At 38.2% G+C, this 19,531-nt stretch overlaps 1 protein-coding gene across 4 annotated transcripts in view; it reads right to left on the bottom strand.

Moving 5' to 3' along the window:
* foxp2 (forkhead box P2) overlaps positions 1 to 19,531 on the bottom strand; it is a 344,421-nt gene that overhangs the window by 27,673 nt on the left and 297,217 nt on the right. For 3 of the 4 annotated variants that reach the window (XM_042335911.1, XM_042335910.1, XM_042335913.1), the window contains 4 exons: positions 18,480 to 18,633; positions 16,726 to 16,936; positions 12,445 to 12,549; positions 1,141 to 1,228 (listed from right to left, as the gene is read on the bottom strand). In XM_042335911.1, coding sequence (XP_042191845.1) covers positions 1,141 to 1,228; positions 12,445 to 12,549; positions 16,726 to 16,936; positions 18,480 to 18,633 — 558 coding nt within the window. The remainder of the gene's footprint in view (positions 1 to 1,140; positions 1,229 to 12,444; positions 12,550 to 16,725; positions 16,937 to 18,479; positions 18,634 to 19,531) is intronic. The other variant, XM_042335912.1, reaches the window with a different exon arrangement.

The raw sequence follows: 19,531 nt of genomic DNA, 5'->3' as shown, positions 1-19,531 counted from the left end.
CATTGATACATGAGCCAAAGAGGCCAACAGGACAGGAGACAAATAGTTTTATTTTTAACATGGGGGAAATTAATATCAAATTACTCTTTAAAAGCAGGGAAAAAATACTCTCCTAATAGCTTAGTTAGTTATTCCATTTGACTGCAAATTAACTGTTAAGCTGCTGGAACTCTAAGGGAAATTCTGTTCTTGATTATTATTATTATTAATAATAACATCCCTTGAATTTGATATAACATCTTTCACGTCAGGAGGATGTCTCAAAGCGCTTCACAGGATATCTATAAAGTGTAGTAACTGTAATTCTGGGGCAAACTCAGCTCCGCTTTACTGTCATACTCTAAAGAATATTAACATTACAGTAATACTAAAACTCATGAAGAGCTTTATTACTGCAATATTAATCATAACATAATTTTTCAAAACATAAAACCACTGTGCCTATTTTCTTGCGCTTGCCTTCTAGTTTCTCTTCTCCCTTTTGCTCATTCGGTTGCATTTTTATCTTTAATAATTTTGTATTTTCCTACAACGAATCTACCCCATCTTACTTTTTAAACCTACAGCTTTTATTTCTTCCAGCTCCCACTATCCAATATAGAGACGAGAGCAATGTTTTTTTAAAAAGGCCTTTGATTTACTGACCGCCTTCAAAGCCCACACTCCAATGACTAACATGCTCACATTATAGATGCAACCAGGTCAATCACCTATGCATTAAAAAGCACATCTCTGCAGCTGCCAAGCTCTCCTGTTTAAAGTGATGCATGTCTTAAAGGTGAAGCCATATATGAATCTGAAATCCAGCACTTAGTTTGTATATACCAACATGATCTGCACCATTATTTCCTAAAGAAACCCAATTAAATTATATTTAAAAAAAACAATAAATTCCTTATAACTCGACCCTGGCTGAACTTGTCACTGCCACTTAAGTCATCATGCTGCCAATATTCTGGCCACATTTGTTTACATATTAATATGCCCAACTCGCCACTGAACCCCCTTTCCCTTGGATTGATGAGTTATCAGGAGTTTACTGTATTTAAACACAAATCAAGACAGATAGACCTTAGGGCGAAATTGGACACAGGCTTATATCATGTGTTTCTACAGCCCAAAAATATAAAACCAACTCACCTGAATCTCCAATTGCTGCACAACTTGCATTTGAACCCGACACTGTGCAGTACTCCTGTCATCCAATGCATGTTCATTATTAAGGTGCCTGGAAACATATGCAAGGACAATTTTGTGCATTATGATCGTCATTTTAATTAAAGGTTTGGTCCTCTAGAAGAACCAAGTTGATGGCACATAAGAATTCAAAAGATTCCAATGGATAACAGGCTTTTATTTAAACAAGAAGATTCCAGTTTCATGGTGCACATAAAAGTCTGGTCTTGCATGTTACAAAACAGTTTGTAAATTGATGGTAACCAGAAAAGTGAAAAGAAAACAGCTATTTGTGCCACAAATGGCTAAGAACTGAATGTCTAAATAATCTGGAGGGTGGTGTCGAGAATACAGGGAGAAACTTCCTTCTTTTTTTGAATAGAGTCATGTCCACCTAAACAGAAACTTAGTTTTCACCGAAAAGATGGTACCTCTAAAAATGCAGCACTCCTTCATTACCACAGAGCGTCAGCTTAGCCTGTGGCTAATTGCATTGTGTAACAAAAACACGTGATTATGCGTCAATTCTTGAATGAGGCAAAGACTTGAAATCTGTTGGGACAAAGACTTGAAGTTTGCAAGAATTGTACCAACTCGATTCATGCCGGTTTACACCTGAAAAACTGTAATAAGTTTGTATCCTTCGAATTCTTATAAGCTGTCTCCTTCCATGCATATTGGAGTGGAGCTCATGGAGTGCCTCATCAGCATTCAATCGTTCCAAATCCTATGTGAATCCGGGTTACCCCTCCCTTGTTATTAGACCCTCTGATCCCTCCTCTTTCACGTAAAGCATTTAGTTTGCAAAATGTTGGTATAGAAAATGTCAGCTTTTCCTTTTCCCTTGAAGCGAAGCATTAAAGTCTCAGCCATTTTAGGAATTCGCTAACAAATTGCTCCCAAGAATAAATTTTCCCACAGCTGACCTTATTAATACCTACAAGAAAAAAGGTTAAGCATTTGTCATTTTTACTTTTCCATGGGCGTACTTATGGCTATACTGGATCAGTGCATCTTATCCCGGAAGCTAGTATTGGTCGATATAGATAGGTTCAGGGAGGAAGTATTTCGCTGAATAAATTAGTAAGTTTACTGTTCACCAGAATATATACTTTGCGAACTAAGTAGGCAGAACAGTTTTGTGATTATACTGGAGACTTGACGGCATATAGCCATAATAGTTGAAGCAATTAGTAGCTAAAATACAGCATATCACTTTGGTTTGAGCAGTGTAATTTAGGCAACAGTAGGTTCGGCATCACATGTATAATCTATGTGTTGCAGGATAACCTCCACTCCCCAAAAAATCTTGAGTGATCCAATGCGCCAAACAGTAACAGAATTACACATTACATGAATATATGAAACGGAAAGACATTCAGCCAAACTGGTCCATAACTGGTACTTGTACTTTATATGTGCCTCCATTCATACCAACCCCCTATCCCATTCCTCATGTTTCATCATGTTTCCTCTTAAATATGTTGATCCTTTCTGCTTCAACCAGTGAGTTCCACATTCTCAATACTCTTGTTTAAAGAACTTCCTCCTAAACTCTGTTTTACATCTGCTGGTGGCTATCTTATGCTCCCTTGTCATGGACTCCTTTGTGGAGTCCAGTAGCTCAGTGGTTAGAGCACTCGCTTTGCAAGCGAGAGATCTGAGTTCAATTCCAGACAGGGCGAAACCTTGGGCAAGTTTCCTTACTCCACACAGAGCCTAATAATAATCCCTCCAAAAAACAAACAAAAATAAATTGGTCATTTTCAATCTACGACTCTTTGTGGGACATTGCTGTGCGGAATTAGCTGCCGCATTCGCCAACAAATATACAGTCAATTCACTTTACACTGTGTTTGTTCTGTGAAGCACTTTGGGACATCCTCCCGACGTGAAAAGCGCTATATCAAATGCAAGGATTATTATTATTATTACTCACCATCAAGTGGAAACAGTGTATTTATATTCATCTCATCAAACTCGTAGACAGAAACAAATACTGTTTCCATCCTACCCATTTTGTGAGATTTCATTAACAGTCACCACCGAAGAAAATAACTTGTATACTTAGACAGCAATACAGCCTTCTGAGATGCACCTACGTATACGTGTGGGACTGCTAGTAAACCCATTTTTAAAAAGAAACAAGAGTCTGATAAAAAAAATCACTCGTGTTATCTGCTCAAAAATTCAACACATCTTTTAGTCATTTAGGTGACAAATTACTGTGCGAGGAGCTGTTTACAGCTGAACTGGTATAATCTTTTATTTTATTGAGTTATAAGATGCAGTGTTTAGATGGTTCCTGGCATGGCCTTTTCCAAAAGGAACTGGTCCTGGATGAGAGGAAATAAGGAAGAAAATTGGGTTTTGCATGCTTACGTACCGGCTAGTAGCATTTCTAGCTTCAAAGAAAGTATTATCTTGAGCACTGCTGTGTGAAAAGGATGGTGAGGTGTGAGCTGAGTCATTCCTTTCACACAAGCTAACATAAAAGATAATGCCCTGACGAAGCCAAGGAGGCATCATTAGGTGACATGTAAATACATTACAGATCATGTACTGTATCTCCTTAGCCTATCTTCTTGCTGTACCATGTAATGATTTATAATGTTTTGACTGTAGTCAGCAGGTTAATAGCTGATGAATGTTGAGCTTTGTGCCTCAGTCAATGAAAACCAGGTTTGGTTGCTTGGGCAGGCAACAGATTCGCCAAGGTGTGCAAGAGGGTTAAAGAATGGCCGAGCAGTAGATTAAGTGTTAGATTTTCACTTGTGGTGGGTCGGGTGGGTATAGGCTTCATTGCAGCAATATTTACTGCTTACGGATAGATTTACATCGCTCCTGGTAAGCATGTCATTTAAGGAGATACATCTTGCCAGAGTGCTATTTTTATAGAAAAGAAACTGGGAATACCCTATAGAAACATAGCTTTGCCCACTCTAAAATTCTATTTTCACATCTCCCTGACTTCCTCCTTCCTTAACTCTTTTTTAAGGTAGATCTCAAAATGTACCTCTTTGACTGCACTTTTGGTGACCTATCCCCTCCTGTTCCACCCCCACCAGCTCCCATCCTGTACTACAAACAACCTTCAGGTGAATGACCAATTTTATCTGGGTCATTAAATGTAAAACATAATTTTGAAAATCTTGTAAATTAACCAGCCACTGAGAAGAGAACAATTTTTAAGAAAATCTTAATAATAAAAATGGGTTTGATTTCCACAACAATCCTGGAGCTTAAAAGAAATTACAAAGAAGACTTTATGAGATATACATTCACGCACCAGCACTGCAATTTCATTTGTCATTGTACATTTGGGGATTTATTTTTTAAAAATCTCCGAAGTATTTCTAAGTTACCGAAACAAAAATGCAAATGTCGACAGACAGATAATAACATACAGCACTTTATTTCCAGCACAGAAAGCTGAGAGGAGCAGATATCCTTTGTATTTTGTAAATTAGAAAACTGTGTAGCAAATATGCCAATCCTGCTTTTACTCTCTCTATCTCTCTATCTATCAAAACCTGACTGGATAATAAAAATATAACAAAAGTGCTTTCATCTGCCATACATTGGAGCAACTCTATTGTTGGTCTGTACTCTATTGTATGCAAATGGTCAAGAGACTCCTATAGACGCATTCCATTTAAAAATGACATCCGCTGACTTCTAACATCACTTCATATATACTGAAGTGATCAACCTGCAAATAGTTAAAAATGTGTCCACGTTGCATTTATCTGACTGGCAACGCTGCATTACAATGACAGTAGGCGTTTATCTTGGTTGAATTTGCAATGAAACAGAAAAGATTCACATCTGTAAAATAAGCCTTCATTTCACTAAATGAAATTATAAAAGGTCTCAACAAAGTTACATGATGCAATGCCTCCATGTCGAGATTATTATTGATGACAAATGCACAAAGCACTCTTAAAAGGACACAGTTAGCAAATGCCAGAGCTGCCACTTCTGTTCTATAATTATAGGCTAGCTTGCAGTTCCCTTATCATTTAAAGAATAAACTCCAGTAGATCAATGAACACTTGTGATGCTCCGTGCATTTTTTTCCTACCACATCTGCTGTGTCTCTTCTTGCTATTGTTTACCAGTGGCGAACAAAATAATAGTGCCTATTCATTCTAGTATTTAATTATGCCAATCACAGTAGAGACTGGGCACAGAAGAAGAAAAGGTATAAATAAGCTGCCACAATAATAAATCAGAAGATCTTTCATAGGTTTAAATTATTAATCTATTTATTTATGATTATTTTATACAGAAATGATGATTCTCTTTCATGCTTTAGTAACCACTTCAGGTAAGACGTATTGCTCCTCACAAATTCTCTGTGATTTATATAACAAGAATGAGATAAGCTGAAAAATGATAGGATTGGTGGATTTTCTCCCAGTCTGTGCTTAATTGCTGTTTCAAAATGCATATGCAAAGGGACATTTCATTAATCATTTAATCATATCCCTAGCAGGAAGTTGGACCTAATGTTGCAAATACCCTTTTCATTTCAATGCTCCATAATGCTATCGTATGCACTTGATATATTGCATATGTCATAAATTATAGCCGTTTCAAAACGACCAAGTGGGTTGTTATCCCCATAGATGCTTGTTACAAAACCTTTATTAAGTTTTCTACTTATTGCCAGTTCTATTTCACAGCTTCATTCCAGTCTCCAATAACAGCTATTTCTAATGTCAAAGGTCTGTAAATTACCCATGCAATCCCTAACACCATTTCACAGACCCGTTCTACTTCCACTGGTCTGCTAACAAGGCGATTACACACAAATTACTGAATGCCTATGAAATATTTAAGTGCATCCTACTCTGCTATGCATTAATAAGAGGAAAGCAGGCTCTGGAATTCTGGTTAGCTCCAGTCCCTAATGTCCCCTAATGAGCCTCTTACAGCGACTCTAGTTCAAATACAGAGGTGAAGGAAAAATGCAAAGGGTGCCTTCGAAAAGCCAGCGCTGTACAAACATTTCATGAGCCAGCTCTAATTTATGGGTCACTTTATAGGTATATTGATTTTTGTTTTCAAAATGGAATAAATGATGTGGTCGCCTGCCTTTCAGTAAAAGGGTGTGAAAGCTGTTCGCTGGATGCTTGATTCAGCCTGACCTGATCTCAAGTGTGAAACTTGAATGCAATTAGTATCTCGACTTACTCTCATAAATTAGCCCAGGTATTTTTTGTGGGGGGGAAACATTTATCAAAAGCAGAGAAACAATATTAAAAAATCAAAAACAATTGCATAAATCTTTCCCCTCCCCCCCCACCCCGTGACTTCATTTTTTTTTAAAAATTGCGATTTAATGCAATTTGTGAACAAAAGAACACTTACAAAGTTTGAGGAAGGAAGGCAGAACAATAGCAAGATAAATAAAAAAATGTAAATTGAATGAACAATATACAGGAATTTGCCTACCTCAGCAGAAGACGCAGTTGAAGCTATAACTGATCTGGCAACTAGAGTCATGTAATAATTTACAATTTTATACTTAATGTATATGGTACTCGAGTAACATATGGCCAACAATCCCCCAGATAAAACTGGTCATTCTCTTCGTGGCTTAGTGGGACATTGCTGTGCGTAAAATTAGCTGTTGAGTTCACCTACAAAATGCATAGGGGCTGCACTCTACAGCAAATCCTGTGAAGCACTTTGAGGCATTTTGTCGTTGTGTTTAGATGCTATATCAAATGCAAGGATTTTATTTTAGCACTGCAACCAAAATAGAAATGACAGGATTTGACAAATGCGTCAAATACCAGGCAAAGATTGCACCTTGTTTTGGTCAATGAAGTTATCAGTTTATTTTCTTGCAGGCAGCTCCACTTATACTCTGTTTACATGAAAGAGCAATCTCAGTTTGAATCTACTGATTGAACTGAATTTGATCCCCATGGTATTTACACAGCACCTTCCCCAAAAATATTGGGCAGTATCAAATTACTGTCTGGCACATTGACTGCAGTGTACACATGGACAAAAACAACAGCAGGGATTTGATTCAGTTTCCCAGTTTCAATTCATTTGGATTTGCAGTTGGCTTAAAATATAGCACATCTGAAATATAAATTTCACAATAATCGCCTGACTTGTTTTAAAAGGATGAGTCCAAAGCTAACCCGATTGCTCAGTAAATTTATTTAGTCAGCGACTAAACCGTACAAGGCAATTGCAGGGGCAAACATTAAAAAAGAAAATGATTCCGTTGATAAATTCCCAGGAATGACCCCCCCAAGACTGCTCTGAATTAGCTCAATTGAGGTGTGGTAACGATTGACCTCGGGACTCGGGTCTCAAATTTGTTGGGCAAACGGGTTAAATTCAACCAGGGTTCTCTCTCCTGAACCTGCTGATAAGTGCACGTGTGTGGTCACTGGGTGAGGACAGGATCGAGCTCAACTTGCCCCCAATTCATCGCTAACTTTCACACATGAATAATGGTCACATGGGTGGTGGAGGGCAACCAGCACCCATGAAACCAATTACTCTTTAGAAATAGGAGCTAAACCCTTCCAAGACTTTTTTTTGTCTGGCCGGGTGTCTGACTCATGTGGAGGAACGTACTACCCCTTACATTTGATATTAATAATAATAATAATAATCCTTGCATTTGTTATAGTGCTTTTCATGTCTTCTAGACGTCTCAAAGCGCTTCACAGAATAAACTGTAAAGTGAATTGACTGTATATTTGTGGGCGAAACGCGGCAGCCATCTGCGCACAGCAGTGTCCCACAAACAGTCGTAGATTGAAGTGACCAAATTATTCATTTTTTTTCTTGAGAGAATATTACCAAGCGTGTGGAGTAAGGAAACTTGCCCAAGGTTTCGCCCTGCTAGAAATATTGTGCCTTTCATGTTGGGAGGATGTCTCAAAGCGCTTCACAGGATACATTATGAAGTGTCATTTTGTCACCGTGCTTAAGTGTCCACGTCGGACTGAGAGTTGCGTGGATGCCCCCTACACATGGAAATTTCAACAGAGGGGAGAAAACTGGAGAGAAGTTTGTACTGTATATCCAAAATAGGATGAAATGGAATAGTTAAAAACCTGGTATAATTGGTGGTGCTAAAGATAAAAGAACCTGTAAGCCAAGCTGAAAAACAAGCCTAGATTTACTGATAGATCAATTGTATTCCCGTTGTAAACTTAATATTTTCAGCTATAAATTTTAAGTAAAGAAGATCCCTCTTTTGCAAAGCTTTCAGTTTGCTGTGTTTATAACTCAAAGTGCATACAGTCATGTTCTGTAGCACATCCTACGTGGCTGCTGTGAGATGCACTGCTTGACTTTCCACAAATTGTAACCTCGTTAAAATTGCAGGGGCAAAAATTTAAAAAGAAAAGAAAATGGATCCATTGGTAAATTCTTCGGCAAACAGTTCCGAATATAACAGAAATGTGGCTGCAGAGCACACTTCCCGCTTCATAGTGATGCCCTGTTGAGTCAATTTTCCTCGTAGGGTAAATACTAAGTGAATGAAAGTTTATGGACAAATGGGTTACACACAGAATGGAAAATCAATTGTCCACGTAACAGGTTCACTCTTGCCTCTTCCCTGGATTTCAATTTTTAATTTAAGTATGTGCTACAAGGGCTTGTTAACCTGAAGGAATGGATTATGGTCAATGTTGGCTGATGAAGACGCTATTTTGGTCATGTGTGTCTTCAAAGGCATGCTTTTTCTTTCTTTATGTTTACCCTTGAACACTGGTGTTCGCACTGATACATCTCCTTTGGCATGAAAGGTTTCTTCTGACACTAACAATGTTATCTTCATAAGATTAAAAAACATTATCCCTCTTTGTACTGTATATCATGTTTTGGCAGCCTGTTACATACAGGTTAAAAAAAGAAACCTCTTTTAACTGACATGCTTTATAGCACATCTTCCTGATCCAGTATATATATGTGTGTGTGTGTGTGTGTATGTCTGAGTAAAAAAATCCATTACACAAAAAACTATTCAGCAGTCATGGAATGATGATTAACTTTGCAGACAAAATACTCCAAACTTTCCAAATTGTTGTCATTTAATAGTATGTCTGAACTGACATTTATAAGTCAGTAATGAAGATGTACTGTTAAATGTTGCCATGAATCTACTGGCTCTTTGTTAAGCGACCTGCAAAATGGTTAGCTTCTGTCATCACCATTTTATGCCGAGAATCAAAACTATGTATAAGCAGCCTTTGGCACTGTCTAACTTTCATACATGTTTATTGCTAAACTGTTAATATGGCTTTTATAAATACTTTGCTTAGTCTCAAACTGAGACGAACACCAAGTTTCTCCCGTCTTTCTTAACATTGATGCATTTTAGTAACCGTGAAATGATCTTGCCACACCAGAGGGCAGTAAAAAGCTCTGTCCCAAAACCTCGTAACATCCGCGGAAATATAATCCAAAAAANTCAAATGCACCCAGGATTTTTCCAACAATTACACTTGGAGGGTTTAAACGGTTGGGGCATACACACACGAAAAACAATACTAATGAGTCTACTGACTTTAAGGAGACCACTGAACTGTAAAGAAGATAAAACTAAACTCACCCAGTTTTGTGAATGATTCTTACATTCTCTTAATACAGTATCTTCAAAATACACTGGCTAAGAAATTTCAGGATAAAAATACATTCAATTCCTCAGATGTTATTCTTCACTTCACTCAAAATCCTTTCCATTATCAGAAAAGCAAGACACAGACACTATGTTTTCTATCATAATCCTCTTTTCAAATGCTTCTGTGTAACTGGCTCTGAAAAAAANCCTGTAAACTGCTTTTTTAGTTAAGAAAAGTTCCACTTCAGCACTCAGACTAGATTCCCTTAGAAATTTCCATCAGTCAACTATCTGAATCCACAACATTGGCCTGGATAGCTTTTCATTCCAATGGTAAGCATGCTTTATTAATTTTTTATTGTGGTACAGTATACTTGCATTAACTCTATTGCAAACTAGTAGCATACCTTTTTCTTTTTATGAGAATATGTGCTTAGATTAGGAATACTCTAAGGCCCAACCACCTTAATGACTTAACTGCTATTCTGAGTTACATATAACATGCTTGGGAAGCTGCAGCCTTTGATTCTGTTTTTCACTATAAAGTTAATGGATTGGAAAACAGTTTGTCTCTTAACTAAGAAGCATTTAATAGAATGCCATATCTGCCTCAGAAAAAAACCTCTGTAATCGTCAATAACCTATATTTTGCATTAGTGTTAACATTATAACTGTGTCTACGGGAAATGGGTCACCACTTGGGATTCATTTATAGTTCAACAGGATTTCAGGATTTTATGCACTGCAATCTATTTACAATTACAAACAGAATGCTCTGCGGACAGTGGAAAGCATTTTGCTGGATGGTAGCCTTGAAGCACAAATGGGCTTGAAATTATTTACAGAATTCTTAATGTTTGTACATCACACTATTTTAGGCTGCATTGACCAGTGATGGACAAAGCAGTGCTACTTATTTTGATGTTGCTCCAATGATATGAACAGCCACAATTTAGAAATGTCATAGATTTTGACTTGATCTTCCACTTGTTTCCACTGGCATTGTATTTTTTTTCTATCTCCCCACCCACCCCCACCCACATCCCTCAAAGGCTTGATTAAGTCTTAACCCTTATTTTGTTAGCCAGACCAAATGCGATGACAAGTTCTTCAAGGGTTAATTAAAAAAGAATCATGGAAGATAATGATTAAGCAACACAATTGGACAGCACTGTGCTTAAATAAGATTTTGGTTTCAACAAGGCGGAAAACCCTTTCAGTGCCAAGATATACTCTGTGACAAAACACGGTAAATCTCACATTCCTAAATTGTTCATTTTTAGCACAGTTGAGTAGCTTCTCTAAAAGGAAAAGGTAATTAAAAATCAGCACGACACTGTTTCAAATCCCCCCCACCCCCACCCCCTGCCATTGTATTTATACTTCATTTTGGGGACCCCGATTCCTTTCTCTGGCATTCTTTTTTTCTTTATGCTGAGCTGCTTTGCAATACCCTGTAATCTGCAGTACTGTAAACACAGCTCCTTTGATGTTCCTGCTAACATCCTGGCAACAAAGCAATGCAATTACAAATGAGCTAATTAACTAAATTGTTGATGGAGCATGAACAGTTCATTCACCCTGTTACTTGCACCATGACAACAAGGGATTTTCAAATTGTGAAGTTACTCATCTATACAAACTGCCTACAGCCTGCACTAGACTTGGAGAATAAGAATGAACCATCCAGGGGCCTAGGTGTTACCCAAGCCATTGAATCTTTACACTGACATTTATGTTCCATTTAACTGCAGAATAGTGGGCCGTCTCAGTTTGCACTAATACATTGCTGGTCAGGGTCGTTCGATGATCATCCTAGAATGTAATACAATACGATTTACACCTACGATGTGAAGCGCTTTGGAACGTCTCGAAGATATAAGGCGCTATATCAAATATAGGGATTATTATTATTATTATATCGTACCCTTTCATAATGGGAGAACATCCCAAAGCATTTGACAATTCAGGCTGGGCAATGGAGTTAAGGGTGGAAGTAAGGAGGGCAAAGATGACCTAAAGTGTAGGCAAAGATGTGACACCAAATGGCTGAAAGGCCGCTGCCAATGGTGGAATGGACGGATAGAGTGGAGGATGTAGAGCAGGTCAGTGTGGACCGAGTAAACAGAGAGACGGGATTGGTATGGGTAAAGATGGTTTCAAAGGTAGGGTGGGGAAAGACCATGGAGGGATTTGAATGTGAGAACGAGGTTCTTTTGAACTCAATCCACCGGTGGATAAGGAGCCAGTGGAGGCCGAGGGAGGATGGGAGTGGGGGAGGACATGGATCACACTCATTACCTTTGGAGGGCTGAAAGAACATGTATTTCTGAGGGGAACAAAACTGAATCATCTCCTTCTCTCTTTTCAAAACCCCCAAAAATCAGTGATTTCCTAAAATGGCCAGTCGCAAAATAATCCGATGAAAGAAAGATCCTAAACACCCTGAATTCAATCGATGAGGGAATTCAATTGAATCAAGTATAATTCTGTATGCCATGTCGAATGTGGCATAGAAATGCTGACACAAGTCTGAAAGGGTTAAAACAATCCAGAAGCAAAAGGTAAATAATAGTTTCATAGGCAATCTGCGTGTGTGAGAACAAAGGCGAACAGTCTGGGCCGGAACCCCTTATGGTAAATTTATGCAATAAACTTACTTTAAAAACTGTCCAAAATCTTCACAAATACTTTCACATCCAGGCCATTTGCACACGCCGTGGCCGTACAGAGGATGAGTGGCCCCAGTCTCCTCATGTGATGAGCTGTAGAAGGATAAAACGGCGTCAGATTAATCTCAAAAGCCATAATCGTTGGAGGCTGCTAGCGCCTGTCAGGTTACGATCAGTGACAAACGGGTCAAAACAGGTCAATTGAGCTCAGAACAGTCAGGAAAAATTAATCATTCTATTGAATAGTACAACTGCCAAGGCTGTATGATGTTCCAATTAGGAAAGAAAGGAAGCCAAAGATGGCTGTTAATAAAGAGTGAAAGAAAATGGAACGACTGCATAACACTGCCTGATTATTTAGCCAGGTGACACTGATGTAAGATTTTTCACATCAAAATGCTGAATACAGTCATCACAGCAGAAATACAATAATTTTAACCTTCACTCTGCATAAAAGTCAACTCTGGGAACAAGATACCCTGCACATTTACTTGATACAGACAATTTGAAAATCCGCATAAGATGTACACAATTATAACGGAGACCCACTGGGAACCAAAATGCTTTCCTCAAACAAAATTACAGATTAAACGGCATTCAAATTAGGTGCTGACTTCTTTACCCTGCAATATTCTCTTCCAATTCGAGAATTAAAAATTGGTTAATCCTGACAAAAAATTATTCTTGCTGTAACTCGTAGAGCACTGCAGGAAGGGAGGAATAATTAGAAAGACGGATGTTAAATGATTTTCTCCTTATACTTGTAAATCTAAAACTGCTGTAATCACACACTTGGATATTGTGGCAATGTTTTGCTGGCAGGTTCTGTTTTGCTGTCAATAATACTTAGCATCTATGGGCAATAAAACTGTCTCAGCGTCTAAATATCTGTAAACAAGAAAATCAAGCTTAATCTGTAATTCCAAATGACACAGCCTTTCAAAAAGGCTTGTAGTACAAGTGCATGCTCTGAAAATACTCAGAATGCATCTCTTTCAATTTTCTCTGATTGAATTATTTCCCCCCTTCCCTTGTGTACGCACCAAATAGGTGTTTAGTTGTGCACAACTAGTCAAATGTATATGAGTGAAATTATCCTTCATGTGCAAAGTGCAAAAAAAGTACGAAAAATTTATGAAATATGGTATGAAGCCATCATTGCCACCTGAGTTGTTTCTAGACTGCAGAAAACAGGATTTTTGAAGGCCGTCTCAACATTTCTAAGAATATATATTTTTGTACATGGTTTCGCACAGGATTGACGACTGTGGAAATCTTGCCCCATGGGGAATAAAAGATTGTGCTGGTATGTAAACGGACTTGCTTTCCTTTTTGGAGTGGAGGAAAATTGGGAGATAACTGAACCGATCAGCCCGTTCCCTCTACATAGCCTTAGTGCTAGATTTCTCATGCAGGTTATATTGAAGTATATAAAAAAAAGTTACAGTTGTAAACCCCAACAGTAAAAAAAGGAAGGGAAAATCCATTGACACGTGAGCAATGGCATGAACTCTGGGGAAGGTTTTGAGGTGTTTAGATATATATCTGAAACCCTGTATGAAAACATGACATTTGAGTTAATCCTTCTTGCACCTTAGTCAAGGCAAATTGCAGCAGCTGCACTTCTTAATGCGATGCTACATAACCATATCAAAAAATTTAGAACTAGTTTTCAGTCTATTTATTGGTGTAGGTCCCACCTTCAAAACTCATAAGTAATAATAATAATAATCCTTGCATTTTGATATAGCGCCTGATCATATCTTTGAGATGTCTCAAAGCGCTTCACAGAATATACTGTCAAGTGAATTGACTGCGTATTTTGTGGGCGAAACGTGGCAGCCAATTGCGCACAGCAGTATCCCACAAACAGTCGTGGATTGAAGTGACCAATTTATTATTAGAAACAGTGAAGATGAGTGTATTTTTAATTTTTTTAAAAAAGTTCAGAATAGAGTAGGTTATTTTAAAGAGTAGACAATAAAGTATTAAAAATGGGAGAAAACAGGGAAAAAGGAAAAAAAAGGGAGGAAAGAGGTGAGTGGGAGTTTTTCGTTTTTTTTCCTTAACTTTTTCCTTAAAATTGTTTGAGTGTTTATTTCTCTTGGGACTCAAATTGCACTGATAAAGGTACTCCTGACATTTCTGTAGCTTTACTGCTGTAATATTTCGGGCACGTTTTAGCGTGATGTGAGCTTAAAAAACAAAGCAGCCAGATCTGGGATTTTCTCTGATCTCCCAGCAGCCAAGGAGTTAAATCTTGTAACACAATCCTTTGCCTGCAGCAGCAGACGTTTTCAGACATGCATCAAGTTCTAGGCTTCCACAGGCTGAATGAAGCTCATGGAAGTGTTCCAGGTCTTTCAAGAAATGATATAATATAGAAACTGCTATGATGAACAAAATCTGAGGTGAGGGGAAACAAAGAGAGTTACAGACTTCCACCCAATGCTATTATGTCTATACAAAGATGGGTACATTAAATGGTGCTTTCCCTCTGACTTGTTTCTCAATGAAAGAGATAGATAAAAATGACATAATGTATCCTTAATCAATCCACTACACAAGCGTATAGTCAAGACAGACCAACATCTCCACATCCAAGCACATTTGAGAACTCGTGGCCACATCTTAATCTGCTTGCCGTTATGCCCAATGTGGAATAGATACAATGGTGTCTTCAAAAGCTATGACACACATGGTTTGTTGCCGGCGCTGTGACCAAAATATGAGGCCTTTAAATTTAGGTTCCCAGGGTAAGATTATAAGCACCATGCTGGTTTAGTATTACATGCAGAGACCCATGCTTAAGAGCATCCAAACCAGTTGGAGAGTTCCGTATGTAACTGAGGGAATATAGGTTTGATCCTCGATATTAGTGAACAGAGAAACTGATCAGAGAGGTACTTCTTTGGTACTTGCTGGGGGCAGGTGTAAGAGGACTACTAAGGACACCTGAGAGCAGGTTGCCTCTCTCAGCAAAAGGTTGGTGCGTACACTTTGAGAATGTAAAAATATAAAGAGAATTATACCACTGGGAAATGTATATCTGACTTATCAAGGACTTCAAGAAGGGAAGAATTTCTGCCTTCCATAGTTTTCCGACGAACATTTGATTTTTTGCATAAGTGTACAATTAATGTCTAAGAATAAAATAATTCATTGGATTTATCCTTAATGAGGACCTTTATAACAATGGGGAATAAATAGTCCATTAAGTGATTTAGTCCATTATAATAGTCCATTATAATCTGTGTGAATTTCCAGTCACCTCTTGCATTCATAAGCAACCGTTTTGAAATTTTGCTAAGGATTCAACTCATTGGACCATCTCAGTCCCAAACAGCACGTACTACACAGAGAGTTAAGGAATTGAGTTAATTACACTGAGTTAAAGAACTGTAATAAGGTGTTAGTTTTGTGCCTTAACATAATGAGGGATTTTACATAAAAGTTTTTAATGGGACTCTTCAAATATAGAAAAAAATTGACAAAGGATTTATTTTTTTGAGAAGGAGGGAGGAGTGTTTTAGAGGAAATGAACAGTATCTTTGTCAAGATGATGCCATGCACACAAGACATATTGGTGTGTTTTAATATAACTTATGTCATCGTGGCATGAGCTTGTGAACAAATCAGAAACTTCCTGCCAATCATTCTTAAATGAGATAACGCCCTTTTATAATCAGAGTCTGGAAGTTATATTGAATTAAAGCAACAGCGTCTAGTAAATGGAACATCTCATTTTCAAATGTCATTTTTACGTATCTCTTTCATTGAGAAACAAGTTATAGGAAAGCACCTTTTAATGTACCCGTCTTTGTATAGACATAATAATAATAATCCTTGCATTTGATATAGCGCTTTTCACGTCTTCTAGCATTGGGTGGAAGTCTGTAACTCAAACGAGTGTATATCCTACTCCTTGCTCCCAATTGCACTCACCCAGGATTGAGGGGAGTTCTGTGAATGGAGAGAGCTCCACTAGCTGGTGTCTTTTCTTAATGCTATTAAAGTGCTGTTTGTACAACTGAGTTAGAATTTTACAGCACAGAAGAAGGCCATTCTTGACACACTAGGCTGAATGGCCTTATTCAGGGCTATAAATATCTAACTACTCCCTCACAAAGAATTAAGGGAGTCGGGTGGTGGGGGCGCGGGGGGGAGAGAAGAAATATATCTTATAAACAGCTTACAACACTAAAAAAAAATTGTACATGTCTGACAGGTTTCATTTCCAAAGACAACTCCTCTATTGGTGATATTTACCTATCTCTTCTTGTTGTGAGGATTGAAGCCTGTCCGTTCACTAAGGAATGATGAGATATCGGAGGCGATGCTTTGGAAGTGGTAGTGGAGGTAGTAGAAGTAGTATTATTGGTAGAGAGGTCCAGCCCGCCATGCTTCAGGACGCTGTCTTCCACATTGTGCACTCCGGTCACTTCTTTCCAGAGCTGCTGAATCTCTGCGGGGCTTAAACCTGAAATACCATGGCACAAAAATATTAAGAAAAAAACAAGACAGATAAGGATTACGATAATTGGGTGAATCGCTCACATTTTCCACGTCCCAAATCTCAATCAATTCACTTATTTAAAAATGCAGCAATGAATAAATGCTCACCTGAATTATTCATTTTAAAACTATTCATTTTGACCTTGGGATGCTCTTATTGCAGAGCTTTTGAACCCCATTTAAAAAAAAACCCTGGCTATTCCTTCTAAGGTTCATAACCTTATTCTGTATCCAACCACCACCACTGAAAATCATTAAAAACTCAAATATGGTGGTTTGGTAGTACAAGCGGTGAATCCCTTAACAGAGGGTCACGGTAGTATATACAGGGAGCGAAACATGTAATATCCACAGTGCACAAAGAACACTGGCTGTCAGTTTTGCACAAGACGTCATGTCAATAGATTCCTCTAGTCTTGTGATGGGAACAAGCCCACTGGTGTTCACAGAAATCATTGGGCAAGAAACAAGGCAAAGTACTGAGATGAGGTTCATATTTTGGTGGAAGAATCTATAAAATAATCCCTCAAAAAAAATAATGAATTGGTCATTTCAATTCACGACTGTTTATGGGACATTGCTGTGCGCAATTGGCTCCCGCATTTCGCCCACAAATATACAGTCAATTCACTTTAGTCTATTCTGTGAAGCACTTTGAGACATCGAGAAGAAGTGAAAAGCGCTATATCAAATGCAAGGATTATTATTATTACTGAAATACCTGGAAACATGGTTGGCTGGGTGCAATGCCTCACCAACTGTTTTATGCGAGATTATCTTGGCAATATTATTGCTTCCAGTGTTATCCTGCGTCAGATTACATTTAACGATTTTTTGTTTATTTATAATTTTGGTGACTAGGGAAAAAAGGAAGCAAAATGAACACAATTCCTTTCGATGGATCCTCAGTCTTTTTTTTAAACATGGTAGAACCACATCTCTTGGTTTTGTCACTTCCTACCTACCCGCATCATTTGCTAGAATGTACTTTCCTCTTGTGCAAACGTTCAATGCCATATCTGTGTTCAACCTTTCAGATAGCTGTGCTGAAAATGACCAATGAGTAATAATAATAATACATCTTGAACTTGATGTAGCACCTTATCACATCTTCGAGATGTGTCAAAGAGCTTCACAGAATATACTGTAAAGTGAATTGACTGTATATTTTATTGGCAAAATTTGTTGGCGAAATGAACCAATATTTACCACCCCTTCCTCAGCCCCCCTCCCACTGGAAAAGTCATATTGGCTTATTCTGTTGCAATTTTACTCCTAATTCATCTTGGACATATTTATGAGGAAATTCAAACTTCCCACATTTACAATTCACTTTCTCGTCAACCGCATATTGGAAACGACAAAAACAAGAACTTTTTTTCCCTAACAAAATAATGCTAATTTAAAAAAAAAATTAATTCCACCTTAAGCAAAAAATCAAGAGTAGCAGGATTCAGTGGTAGTAAAGTGTGTTTTGCCCAGAGAGATTGAGAGTTGCCCTGGAGTACCTTGTGGCAGGGACTGGACGGAAAGGGACGGCTGTCCTGGCTGGATAGTGATGAGTCCCTGACGTTGTAAGTTCATCAAATGCTGCTGCTGCTGGATTTGTTGCATTTGAAGAAGCTGCTGTTGGAAGACAATCTGTTGGGCTGCCAACTGCTGCTGTAAAATAACGACATCCGGTCAGGTAAAACAGAATCGAGCCCACAAAGACAAATAATGCACACCACATTTTTTCATCAAAAAGTGCTAAGAAAGGCTTATTTCACAATTGATGACAAATTGTCTCTTCTCTTCATTGCTGAGTATTATCAAGATTTTTTTTGCAGTACGGTTTAGAAGACGATTGCGCTCCCCTAATTTCCTCTTCAGGTTCCAGCGCACTAATTTGTTTTTTTTAAACTTGTCGGCGTGAGCGGCCAATGGATTTGGACACCAAAATAATCAAGCTCAGAGATGTTTGCGTGATTTGCAAATTTTATGGCTGTATTATTTGTACAGAAAGGCACAATTACTAATCAGGAGAACAGAATAAGTAGCTGCAGGAGTATTTTCTTCTTCCTGGATCTGTTGTAACCAGTAACAACTACACTGGCTATATTATCTTTATTATTATTATTATCATTATCTTCTTCTTTCCTGGGTCTGTTCTAATAATCCTTGCATTTGATATAGCGCTTTTCACGTCGGGAGGACGTCCCAAAGCGCTTCACAGAACACACTGTAAAGTGAATTGACTGTATATTTGTGGGCGAACGCGGCAGCCAATTGCGCACAGCAATGTCCCACAAACATTGAAAATTGAAAATGACCAATTTAATTATTGTTTTTAGTTTTGGAGGGATTATTAGGCGTGTGGAGTAAGGAAACTTGCCCAAGGTTTCGTCCTGCCTGGAATTGAACTCAGGTCTCTCACTTGCAAAGCGAGTGCTCTAACCACTGAGCTACAGGACTCCACGATAGCCTAGTTTCTGTCTGCCAAGCTTCCTGATGCTTGTCCAGATAGGACTGTCCTACCCAGTTATGGCTTCAGGTTGCAGCGTTAACAGGAGCTGAGTGA

The sequence above is a fragment of the Callorhinchus milii genome, unplaced genomic scaffold, assembly GCF_018977255.1.
Source record: "Callorhinchus milii isolate IMCB2004 unplaced genomic scaffold, IMCB_Cmil_1.0 Scaffold5, whole genome shotgun sequence".
Classification (NCBI taxonomy): Eukaryota; Metazoa; Chordata; class Chondrichthyes; order Chimaeriformes; family Callorhinchidae; genus Callorhinchus; species Callorhinchus milii.
Note: the sequence above shows the minus strand (reverse complement) of the source record. Positions and strands in the feature narration are given on the sequence as shown.